The sequence below is a fragment of the Saccopteryx leptura genome, chromosome 6 (assembly GCF_036850995.1).
Source record: "Saccopteryx leptura isolate mSacLep1 chromosome 6, mSacLep1_pri_phased_curated, whole genome shotgun sequence".
NCBI lineage: Eukaryota > Metazoa > Chordata > Mammalia > Chiroptera > Emballonuridae > Saccopteryx > Saccopteryx leptura.
In genome coordinates this window covers 57,152,074-57,164,371 of record NC_089508.1, presented here as the reverse complement: position 1 = coordinate 57,164,371, position 12,298 = coordinate 57,152,074, and the positions used below count along the sequence as shown (strand labels likewise).

The following is a 12,298-nucleotide window of genomic DNA, read 5'->3' as shown; positions in this document are numbered from 1 at the left end:
ACTGTGGTATGAATACAAGCGATACGTAACTTACAGGACTCCCATCCCTCTTTCATGCTGCCCTGAACATTCTCTTACCCCATCCCTGCTTCTTCTAGCCCTCCCATTCAGCTAGCTTCAGCCTCAGTCCACCTCCTAGGCCAAGTTTAATTTCACAGTATCTTCTCACCTGTGAGCTCCCTAATATGCTTTACAGATCTTAAATTTACTTTTTGAATATCCTCTTATCAATGACAAGCATAAACTTTTGGAAAAAAAAATTTTACTGTTCCTATAGCCTTCACAGTATCAGATCCATAAATAAAATAGTATACAGAAACATTTATAAAGATGAGTATAAATGATGAGCTCCTCATATAACTATAACAAAACAAATTCAAATATAAAATGACTATCTTCACACACACACATACACACCAATTAGAGGACTATTAATCTATTTTTAATAATAAATAACATTATATTCGGGGGGCCAAAGGTCAAACAATAAATAAAAATTAAAATAAATTTTTTTAAACTTACTTAAGTGCTTGTGCTCCTGGTCGCTGAGATACTTCGGTGCCCAGGCCAATTACCTGAATTTTTAGTATTTCTGGAATATTTTTATTTTCTCTTATTGTAACAGAGGTGCTTACTAATTTCAGTGTCATTATATGAGCAACATACTAAACAAAAGAATGAATGAAAATTATTGAAGTTTATGTAATTATTACATTATTTAAAAATTTACTCATTTAAATGTGATTTATAGTGATCTATAAAATGACATGATAGGTTTCTGTATCAATATGCCCTCTGTAAAAAAGAATATTGGAAAATTCAATACAAATTGCTTATGTAAATAGGGCATTTACAAAATCCAAATTTAATTTCTCTTAAAGGTAATAAAAATAAAACTTAATATTTTGTGGCATAAAGAATTAAGCAGCTTTTAGTAAAGCAAACTAATTCAGACCAATCCTTGGGCTCAAAAACCAGACAAACTATAAAAAACACTTGCTTTGGAGAGTTAATAAGACATTGAGGGGGAAAAAAATCCTGATGTAAAAATTGGAATCAAAACCAAAAATAGGACAGAACCAGGGAGATGATTCTCATCAAACCACAAAGGAAGACAGCAAGAGAGAAAGCAAAGAACAAAAGATCTACAAAATAGTGAGAAAACAATTAACTAAATGGCAGTAGTAAGTCCCTACCTATCAATATATAATATAACAAAATATATCAAAAATTATTATTATAAATGTAAAAGGAATAAATTCTCCAAACAAAAACACCTAGAATAGCAGAATGGATTTTAAAAAATTAAAATCCTACAATATGCTGTCTATAAGAGACTCACTTTAGCTTTAGAGTAACACATAGACTATGTATGAAAGAGGGATGGAAAATGTATTTCAAACACTAACAACAACAAAAAAAAACCAGGGGTAGTTATACTTAGAAACAACAGACTTTAAGTTAAAAATGGTCCGAAGACATAAAGAAAGTCATTATATAATGATAAAGGGGTCTGTACATCAAGAAGGTATAATAATTGTAATACTTGATGCACCCTAGAGTACATAAATATATACTAACACAAGGGTCGGGAACCTTTTTGGCTGAGAGAGCCATGAATGCCACATATTTTAAAATGTAATTCTGTGAGAGCCTTACAATATGTTTAACACTAAATACAAGTAAAGGTGTGCATTTTATGTAAGACAAACACTTCTACAGTACAATAAGTCTCTGAATTCTTTTTAATAACGTTGTTATGCTGTTGCTAACCAATGATGAATAAAGTACTTCTTACTAACATTAATGCGACTTCTGGTGCTGCATGGTTTTGCTGATGGCTTTGTAGTCTGGTTGATACGTGGAGAGGTTAAGCTTCCTGCAGGCATTGAGATTTCCATCCATTAAACGTGATCGCAGGTTGGTCTTAACATTCTTCAGATGTGAGAAAGACTGCTCACATGCATATGTAGAGCCAAACATTGTCAGTACAGCAATACTCACACGCTGCAGTGTGTGGTATGTGACAGGAAGTGCGTTCTAAGTTTTGACAATCAGCTGGTCCGCGGGTTGAAGTTTTTTCATTTCTCCCCACTTGTGTCTGCTCGCCAACTCTGCTTGCTGTCGTGCAAGTCTTTCCAAGTCTTCATTCAGTGACTTGAACTTATTCACCCACATGTCTGAAGCCTTCAGGTAAGCAGCTTGTAGCTCAAAATCTCTGACAAAGACACAGGGGATGTAACTCAGGTCAGCGCTGCACGCTGCACACTCGTGTGGATGAGTGATGAACTTAAAAAGACGAGCGCTCACGAAATTCTCCAAAGAGCGCTTTGAATGACTGCAGGAGATTAGATGTGAAGCCCACTAGCTGCTGGAGATCAAGATGTTGAGCAGGGTCACTTGCTGTGCATGCATCTTTAAACTCTCCCAGTTTTTCAAAGTGTGGTAAACAACCTGTTTCAATGTCCGCAATGAAGAGTTCCAGCTTGTTTTCAAATGCAAACACTGCTTGTTGAAGGGATAAGACTGTATTTCCAAAGCCTTGCATTTTCACATTGAGCTGGTTCAGATGTTCAGTCATGTCCACGAGATAGAACTTCAGGAGCCACTCAGAGTTAGCTAACTACGGAACCTTGATGTTTTTCATTTCAAGAAAAGTCCGGATTTCACTCAGACAAGCTGTGAAACAGCTGAGCACCTTTCTGCTTGACAAGCAACGCACATTGCTGTGCAGAAGCAGACCAGGATAATTATTCCCAACTTCATCCAACAGTGTTTTAAACTGGCGATCATTTAAAGCTCGTGCAACAATAAAGTTGACCACCCGAATGACCAGCGACACCATCTCACCAGGCTGCTTGCCACACATCTGAGCACAAAGTGCCTCCTGATGTAGGATGCAGTGAAAACTTAGGATGAGTCTCTTTTCATGTTCACGAAGAAGCTCTACGAATACTCTTGTTTTTCCCCATCATGCACGGAGCACCATCAGTACACACTGAAATAAGTTTATTCATAGGTAGATTTTTTTCTTTAGCGAACTCAGTGAAAGACTTGAATAAATCCTCCCCTCTTGTTGTCTCTTTCATAGGCAAAACAGCAAGACTTTCACATAGTGTGTCACCGACAGCATACCTTGCAATCATGCTGAACTGGGATAAATGGCTTTCGTCTGTTGACTTATCCAAAGCGAGAGAAAAGAATGGTGCTGCATTTATGTCCTTCACTTGTGTTGCCTCAGTTTGATTTGCCATCATGATGGTACGATCGTGAACAGTTCTTGCCGACAGAGGCATGTCTTTTATTCGTTTGATTATCTTGTTTTTATCCAAACAGTTGTCAAAAAGTTCACTGGCAACATCAAGCATAAATGTTCTGGCATACTCCCCATCTGTGAATGGCTTTCTGTTTCTCACAATTGCTAAAGCACCAGCAAAGCTAGCCGAATTCCAGTCACCTTGTTGGGTCAATACACGGAGTTGCTGCTGACTAGCTTGCACTCTGCACAGTAGCTCTTGACATGCTTTCTTCCTGCTGTCCCCTACTGGATATTTCTATGCAAATGTAGTATGGAGTGTGTCGAAGTGCCGCTTTATATTTGACCGTTTCATTGATGTAATTTTATCATTGCATATTAGACACACTGCAGAACTGGCTCTCTCCACAAAGGCGAGTTCCTCTGTCCATTCCTGCTGAAAAGTATAATACTCCTCATCCTTTTTTCTTTTAGCTATCTTCTTCATCAAAGGGTTTCTGCAATTAGCTAGCTGACTACTTGATTAAAAGGAGGGAAGTTTACTTTCTGACCTCACAACGACCCGTGTACATTATGCATTATCCAATAAAAATCTGGTGTTGTCTCAGAGGACAGCTGTGATTTGCTCCAGCCACTCACAACCATGAACATGAGCAGTAGGAAATGAATGGATTGTAATACATGAGAATGTTTTATATTTTTAACATTATTTTTTTTATTAAAGATTTGTCTGCGAGCCAGATGCAGCCATCAAAAGAGCCACATCTGCCTCGCAAGCCATAGGTTCCTGACCCCTGTACTAACAGAACTAAGCAGTACACAGGAATAAACTTAAAATGAATTAAAGGCTTCAGTGTAAAACTCAAAACTATAAAAATCTTATAAGAAAACGTTGGCTGGAAAATCTCAGAAATTTTCCATAGCAATATTTTTTCTGCTATACGTCATCAGACAATGAAAATGAGAAAAAATAAATCAGACTACATCAAACTAAAACGTGTTTGCACAGCAAAGGAAACCATCATTGAATGGGAGAACATATTTGTCGATGACACAACTGATAAGGGGTTAATATTCAAAATTTATAAGGAACTTATTCAACTCAACACCAAAAGAACAAATGTGGGCAAAGGACCAGACATCTCTCCAAAGAGGAAATACAGATAGCCACTGGACATATAAAAAGATGCTCAACATCTCTAATCATCAGCAAAGCAAATTAAAACCACAATGATATCACTTCACACCTGTCTGAATGGCTATCATCAATAAATCACAAAACAAGTACTGGTGAGGATTTGGAGAAAAGGGAAACTTCATGCACTGTTAGTGGAAATGCAGACTGATGTAGCCACTGTGGAAAACAGCATGGCGTTTCCTCGAAAAATTAAAAATGGAACTGCCTATGACCCAGCTTCTGGGAATATATCCAAAGAAACCTGAAACACTGATTCGAAAGAATACAGGCACCCCCATGTTAATTCCAGCATTATTTACAACAGCTAGGATTTGGAAGCAGCACGAGTATATATTAGCAGAAGAGTGGATAAAATAATCAGTGGTACATTTACACAATGGAATACAAAAGAAAATCTTCCATTTTGACAGCATGAATGGACCTGCAGAGTTAAGTAAAATAAGCTAGTCAGAGAAAGACAAATACCATATGATTTCACTTCTATGTGGAATCTACTGATCAAAATGAACTAACAAAATAAAACAGACTCATAGATACAGAGAACAGACTAACAGCTGTTGTCGGGGCAGGAGGTTGGGAAGCTAGGTGAAAAAGAAATTGAGCAAAAAAAATCACAGACATAGACAACAGTATGGTGATTAACAGGTGATTAACAGAGGGAAAGGGGGTGGGGCAGATAGAAGAGGGAAAATGGGGGATAAATGGTGACAGAAGGAGACTTGATTTCAGGTGGTAAACACACAATACAATTTACAGATGATGTATCATAGAATTGTACACCTGAAACCTACATGATTTTATTAACCAATGTCACCCTAATAAATTTATAAAATTTTAAGTAAGAATCAAAAAAATAAAAGGAGAAACAAATAGCAATACAATATTAGTTGGGGACTTCCACAGCCCACTCTAAACAACCAGTAGATCATCCAGACAGAGAAGCAATAAGGAAACAGCAGATTTGAACAATGGCATAGTAGGCCAAAGGAACCTAACAGACATACACAGAACATTCCATGCAACATCAACAGAATAAACATTCTTCTCAAGCTCACACAGAACATCTCCTAGAATATATCACATATTAGGCCATGAAACAAGTCTCAGAAAATTCAAGAAAATATAAATTACATTGAGTATCTATCTCCAGTTACAACAAAATGAAACTAGAAATACTAACAGAAGGAAAGCTACAAAGTTCACAAGTACATGGAAATTAAACAATCCACTCCCAAATAACCAATGGATCAAAGAAACCAAAAAAGAAAAAAATATATAAGACAAACAAAAATGAAAACACAACATACCAAAAATTTAACGGATACAGCAAAAGCAGTACTAAAAGGGAGGTTTATAGGAATAAACACCTACATCAAGAAAAAAAAAAGATCTTAAACAAACAACCTAAATTTACACCTCAGGAAACTAGTAAAAGAATAAACTTAGACTACAATTAGAAGAAAAAAGGTAATAAAAAAGATTAGAAAAGATATAAATGAAATAGAAAATAGGAAAATAGAAAAAAATTAAAAAAACCAAGAGTTAGTTCTTTGAAAAGATAAACAAAATTGAGACTACACTAAGATAAAAAGAGAGAAAACACATATAAATAAAACTTAAAAATGTGGCCCTAGCCGGTTGGCTCAGCGGTAGAGCGTCGGCATGGCATGCAGGAGTCCCAGGTTCGATTCCCGGCCAGGGCACACAGGAGAAGTGCCCATCTGCTTCTCCACCCCTCCCCCTCTCCTTCCTCTCTGTCTCTCTCTTCCCCTCCCGCAGCCAAGGCTCCATTGGAGCAAAGATGGCCCGGGCACTGAGGATGGCTCTGTGGCCTCTGCCTCAGGTGCTAGAATGGCTCTGGATGCAACAGAGCGACGCCCCAGAGGGGCAGAGCATCGCCCCCTGGTGGGCATGCCGGGTGGATCCCAGTCGGGCGCATGCGGGAGTCTATTTGACTGCCTCCCCGTTTCCAGCTTCGGAAAAATGAAAAAAACAAAACAAAAAAACTTAAAAATGAAAGAGGAGACATTAGAACTGATACTACAAGAGAATACTATGAACAGCTATCCACCAACAAATTGGAAAACTTAGAAAGGAGACATAAATCCTAGCAACATATACCCTACCAAGACTGAATCATGAAGAAATAGAAAATCTGAACAGACTAATAAATAAGGAGATTCAAAGAATAATCAAAAACCTCCCAACAAAGGAAAGCCCACCACCAGATGCATTTACTGGTGAATTCTACCATACATTTCAAGAATTTATTCTAATTCTTGTCACACTCTTCTAAAAAATGTAATTGAAGGGAACACTCCTAAACTCATTTTACAAGGCCAGCATCACCCTAACACTAAAACCAGAAAACAATAGTAGCAGAAACAAAAACCAGTATCACTGATGAATACAGATGTAAAATCTCTCAGCAAAATACTAGCAAACTGAATTTAGCAGCACATTAAAAGGGTCATACACCATAATTAAGTGGGATTCATCTCTGGGATGCAAGGATAGTTCAATGTATGCAAATCAATAAATGTGATACATCACATGAACAGAATAAAAGATAAAATTCACATGATCATCTCAATAGATGCTGAAAAAAAACATTTGACTAAATATATACAATATCCATTCATGATAAAAACTCTCTCAGTAAATTGAGTATAGAAGCAATGTACCTCAGATAATAACTGCCATATCTAACAAGCCCACAGATATCATCTTAAACTCAATGGCAAAAGGCTGAAATCTCTGCCTCTAAGATCAGGAATGAGACCAGGGTGCCCACTCTCAACACTTCTATTCAATATAGTATAAGAAGTTCTAACCAGAGCAATAAGGCATTCAAAAAAAAGAATGTAAAAATGCCTCTGCTTGCAGACAATACAACCTTATGTGTAGAAAATAAGAGACTCCACCAAAAAAATGTTAGGAATAATGAACAAATTCAATAAAGTTACAGAATACAAAATCAATATACAAAAATTGCTTCTATACACTAAAAACGAATTATCAGGAAAATGAAGAAAATAATCCGTTTACAGTAGTATCAAAAATAATAAAATACTTAAAAATAAATTAACCAAGGAGGTAAAAGATCTGTACACTAAAAATTATTAAACACTCATGAGGCCTGGCAAGGCAAAGGCACAGTGGATAGAGCATCGAACTGGTACGCAGAGGACCCAGGTTCGAAACCACAAGGTCGCCAGTTTGAGCGTGGGGTCACCAGCTTGAGTGCAGGGTTGCCAGCTTGAGCCCAAGGTCACACTGGCTTGAGCAAAAAGTCACTCGCTCTGCTGTAGCCCCCTGGTCCAGGCACATATCAGAAAGCAATTAACAAACAACTAAGATGTGCCCCAATGAATTGATGCTTCTCATCTCTCTCCCTTCCTGTCTGTCTGTATCTGTCCCTCTCTCTGTCTCTGTCTCTGTCACACACAAAAAAAAAACTCATGAAAAAAGTTGAAGACAAATAAATGTAAAGCTATGAATTGGAAGAATTAATATTGCTAAAATTAAAATGTCAATACAACCAAAAGTAATCTATAGATTCAGTGCAGTTCCTATCAAAACTCCAATGGTATTTTTTATGAAAAAAAATCCTAAAATTTATATGGAACCACAAAAGACCCCAATTGCCAAAGCAATTTTAAGTGAGAAGAACAAAGCATCACACTTCCTGATTTCTAACTACATTACAAAGCTATATTATAATAATCTAAAGAGTATAGTCCTGGCGTAAAAACAGACACACAGGCCATCAATTTTCAACAGGTGTGCCACATGAATATTTAAAACATACACTAACTGACTATTCAGTCAGGGGCACTAACCTCTTTTCCCTTAGATGTCAAATAAAAAAATGACAATAGCTAACACAACATTAGCAATCTGGTATGAATGAATCAAAATTATATCTGTATTTTTTTTCAGACTGGCAAAATATATTTTTTGGTGTGCTACAGAATTTATGTGTGCCATGAGATGAAAAAGGTTGAAAATCGCTAACACAGACCAATGAAACAGAATCAGGAATCCGGAAATAAACACATGCATATACAGTCAACCAATATTTCACAAAGGAGCCAAGAATACTCATGGAGAAAAGACAGTATCTTTAATAAATGGCTGCAGAAAAACTGGATATTAAACTGAAACCCTATCTTACACCACTCACAAAAATTAATTTGATAATACAAGTTTATACAAGGTAATACAGTGAAATGAAACAAAAAACCTCTTAGATCACCTAAATAATTACCTGCTTAGGTAAAGTTAGGTTGTGGGTGCTCTCACTATAACCAATAGCCGTAAAGAGCTTATCTTTTTCATCTGGAGTCATAAGGTCATCAATAGCTAAAAGAAAAGACAATTATTTTAAGAAATCAATTGCTTCAGTTTCATAGGTACAAAAAAACACAAGTGCCTTAAAGTCAATAGAAAAACCTAAAGCAAAAGGAGCCAGGTAATTTCTTCTAATACATGACTTTGACTAGTTAAAAAAATAAATCATGTCTTTGCTATTTTTAGAAAAAGGAAAAGCAAAGATATGTCATTTAGGGAATTCAGGTCTCCTATAAGGATTTTAGAATTCCTTAAGTATTTTAAAAGTTAAGTGAAACTTCTAATTATAAATAAATATCCATATAAAAAGTAATTAGAAAAGTTAAATGTCTTTATTTCTAATTTCAACTTTTTAAATTTCACACAAATAATTTTTCTAAAAAAAATCAAAGTTTTGTTTAAATTTAATAAGTATAGAAATTGCCAGTCTGATGTATTTGCTTTTATGTTTATTGCATTGAACTACTTTTATTTCAAAAGTATTATGAAATAAAATTCAACTAACTGGCTAAAATATAATATCTAGTTCTGTCTTATCAGTATACAGTAAATTACTCGACCTAAAACTTACTTTCAGGAATCAAAGATTCTTCATCTTTTTTCTTAGATTCCTTCTTACCCCAAAACCCACTAAACCAGCCTCCACGTTTCTCGCCTGTGTCAGTAGACTTTTTCCTTAATTTTTGTCCAGATCTAATCACCTAAAAAAAAAATAACAATATGTAATTAAAGAGTAAATGTCCTCTTCATTTTCAGGTGTAGCCAGGTAAGAACAATGATTAATTGTTTTAAACACTACATTAGGTTAAAAAGTCAATGAAGACAGTTCCCTCCAAAATCATGTTCAATATGCAGTTAGAGGAGTGACGTCACGGAAATGGCGCCGTGAGAAGCGCGTCCGACAGATCTCCCCAAAATCACAACAAATTTATCAACTAGAAACAGGAAAATTTATCTTCGGAGCAAACTGAAAGCAAAAGGACTGTTATCGCTCGAATCTGAGAGACGAGGGTGTGGAGGAAGCTACTGCAGGGACGTTCATTCAAGCCGCGAGAAAGTTCGCTTGTGGTAAGTCATCCCGCACTCGGAAGCCGCCGCCAGCGGCCGCGGACAGTGCCCGGGTCGGTTGCAGAACGAGCGGCAAGCAGCTGCTGGCGCGCTCCCGGTCTGGTTGCAGACCGAGCATTGCAGACCGAGCACCGCTAACGTTCCCAGCGGCCGGCGCACGGGGAGCGGGAGAGGCCCCAGGGCAGTATTCCCTACTTGGGAGATTCTCTCCGCGGGCGGGGCACCTCACCCAGCCATTCAAGCTAACAATCAAGCGTTGGGGGAGGGGCGTGCGCAGGCAGCCTGAAATACCTTCGGGAGCACAGCTGCGACCCAATTACTAAAATTAACTTAACCCGTGAAATCTGCGCACCCGCGGTTCTAATTGATAAGATATCTCTCAGTTCACCGACCCAAGACAAGAGGCGTGATATTTTTTGGTGCCTCTCGCTAAAGGGGCGGGGGCAACTTCTGATTGATAGAGCCTCCATATTCAGGGATAAACGCTAACAAGAAGGACTTGGCAGATAATAAGATCTATACCAAACTAGTCGCAAGCAGAGACTAGTGCCTCTTTTTACCGGCCAAAACAGGCTACAAAGTGTGGAAAGCCTGGGTTGAGAGGTCCAACGGAATGCTAGGCGCTGAACAATCACCTTGACAACAATTGACTCCCACCCCCGCCTGATTACACTGGAGGCCCTGACTGTCAGAGCCCTTCCCAGAGCCTTGCACTGAGTGGGGATAGAGTGGGGATTTCCCAGCTCTTTGAGCCCCTTACTCCCCAGGCAGAAGCAGTGGCAGCCTTGTGGCTGGATCGCCAGGCTGCTGGTTCGGGAGGGGGGGACTGGGAGAGAGAATCCACGAAGGCGAACTCTCTCGTCGTTAGACCCTGCAGACGCCGGCAGGCCTTGATTACCAGCAAGACTAAAGCCAATTGTGTGACATTGCCGTAGAACCCCATCAACTGCAAGTCCCTGCCTGGGTGTGGCGCAGGGGCAGGGCCTGGGGTGCAGAGTCGCCGACCGGGAAGAGGGAGAGAGGAGAAGGAGGAAGAGGTTGACATCTCAAAATCAGGAAAAATCCACAGACTTTGCAGCTTGTTCCACTGTTTTTTTTTTGTTTTTTTTTTGTTGTTTGTTCCTTCTATCTTATTGTCTTTATTTCCTCCACCTCAGTCCTTCTATTCTCTGCCCATCATATGCTTCCCTTTTCTTGAACTACACTACCCATAAGTGTTACATTTTATTTCTCTTCTTCATCCTCACCCTCCTTTGGGGTTATACTCCAGGACACTTAATTCTCACTCTCTCCTCTTTTGTTTTTTTTTGCCTTATTTTGTTTTTTTTCTCTTGCTTTCTTATTTCTTCCTTCGTTTTTCTCTTTTTCTTATTTTTCCCTTTATATTCGTTTTTTCTTTTCTCGTTTTACTTTCCTCCCATTTAATCCTCAATCACGAACAAATTAGGTAATTTGGGACTCAAGGTTTTTTTTTTTTTTTGGCTTTGTTTTTCTTTTTCGGTTTTGTTTTTGTTTTTTTCTGGTTGGTTTGTTTTTGTGGCATTTTGGGTCCTCCCAACCCAAGGTCTCCATTGTATTTGGTCTTTGCTCCACTTAATACAACGTATTTTTACTTATTATTTTTATTTTTTCTTCTTTATTATTCCTTTTTTTGTCCTTTTTTCTGGTTCCCTCTTCTCCCTCTCATTATATCTCTTGGTTGACCGTCACCCGCAAGCAGATCAACTTATGCTTGTCTAAGATTTTCTTCCTTTTTTTATTTTTAATTTTTTTTTTGAATTTTTTTATTTTTATTTTTATTTTTTTTTTTTTTTTTTTTTTTTTGCCCCCTTGAACTCTTCACCGCAAACCAGGCCCTCCATTATACGCACGATATTTCCCTGAGGAGGGGAGAGGAGGGAAGGGGAACAAAGAAAAAAAAAAGGGGGAAACATTAAATTATTACTGCTTTTTTTGTGGGGTGTTTTACCCTCTGGGTTTTTTTTTTGTTGTTGTTGTTTTTGTTTTTTTTGTTTTTGTTTTTGTTTTTGTTTTTTGTTTTTTACTTTTTACTCCTTATTAATTCTAATTAGTGCTATCAACAAGACCACCACCAGATGCCAATAAGAAAGAGGAAATCGAATATTATGGATACAAAAGAAAGAGAGGTAACACAAATAGATGTGGAAAAATCTATGGAGAAAAGACAACATATTGGAAGCCTTGGAGCTAAATGACAGAGAATTTAAAATAGAAATCTTAAAAATACTCAGAGATATACAAGAAAACACGGAAAGGCAATATAGAGAGATCAGAAAACAACTCAATGAACACAAAGAATATATTACCAAGGAAATTGAAACTATAAAAACAAATCAAACAGAAATGAAAAACTCAATTCACGAGCTGAAAAACGAGGTAACAAGCTTAGCTAGCAGAACAAC

At 37.6% G+C, this 12,298-nt stretch overlaps 1 protein-coding gene across 4 annotated transcripts in view; it reads right to left on the bottom strand.

Annotated features, from left to right (window-relative positions):
• VPS13C (vacuolar protein sorting 13 homolog C) overlaps positions 1–12,298 on the bottom strand; it is a 214,651-nt gene that overhangs the window by 129,812 nt on the left and 72,541 nt on the right. For all 4 annotated transcript variants that reach the window (XM_066342855.1, XM_066342851.1, XM_066342853.1 and 1 more), the window contains 3 exons: positions 9,379–9,508; positions 8,725–8,819; positions 523–665 (listed from right to left, as the gene is read on the bottom strand). In XM_066342855.1, coding sequence (XP_066198952.1) covers positions 523–665; positions 8,725–8,819; positions 9,379–9,508 — 368 coding nt within the window. The remainder of the gene's footprint in view (positions 1–522; positions 666–8,724; positions 8,820–9,378; positions 9,509–12,298) is intronic.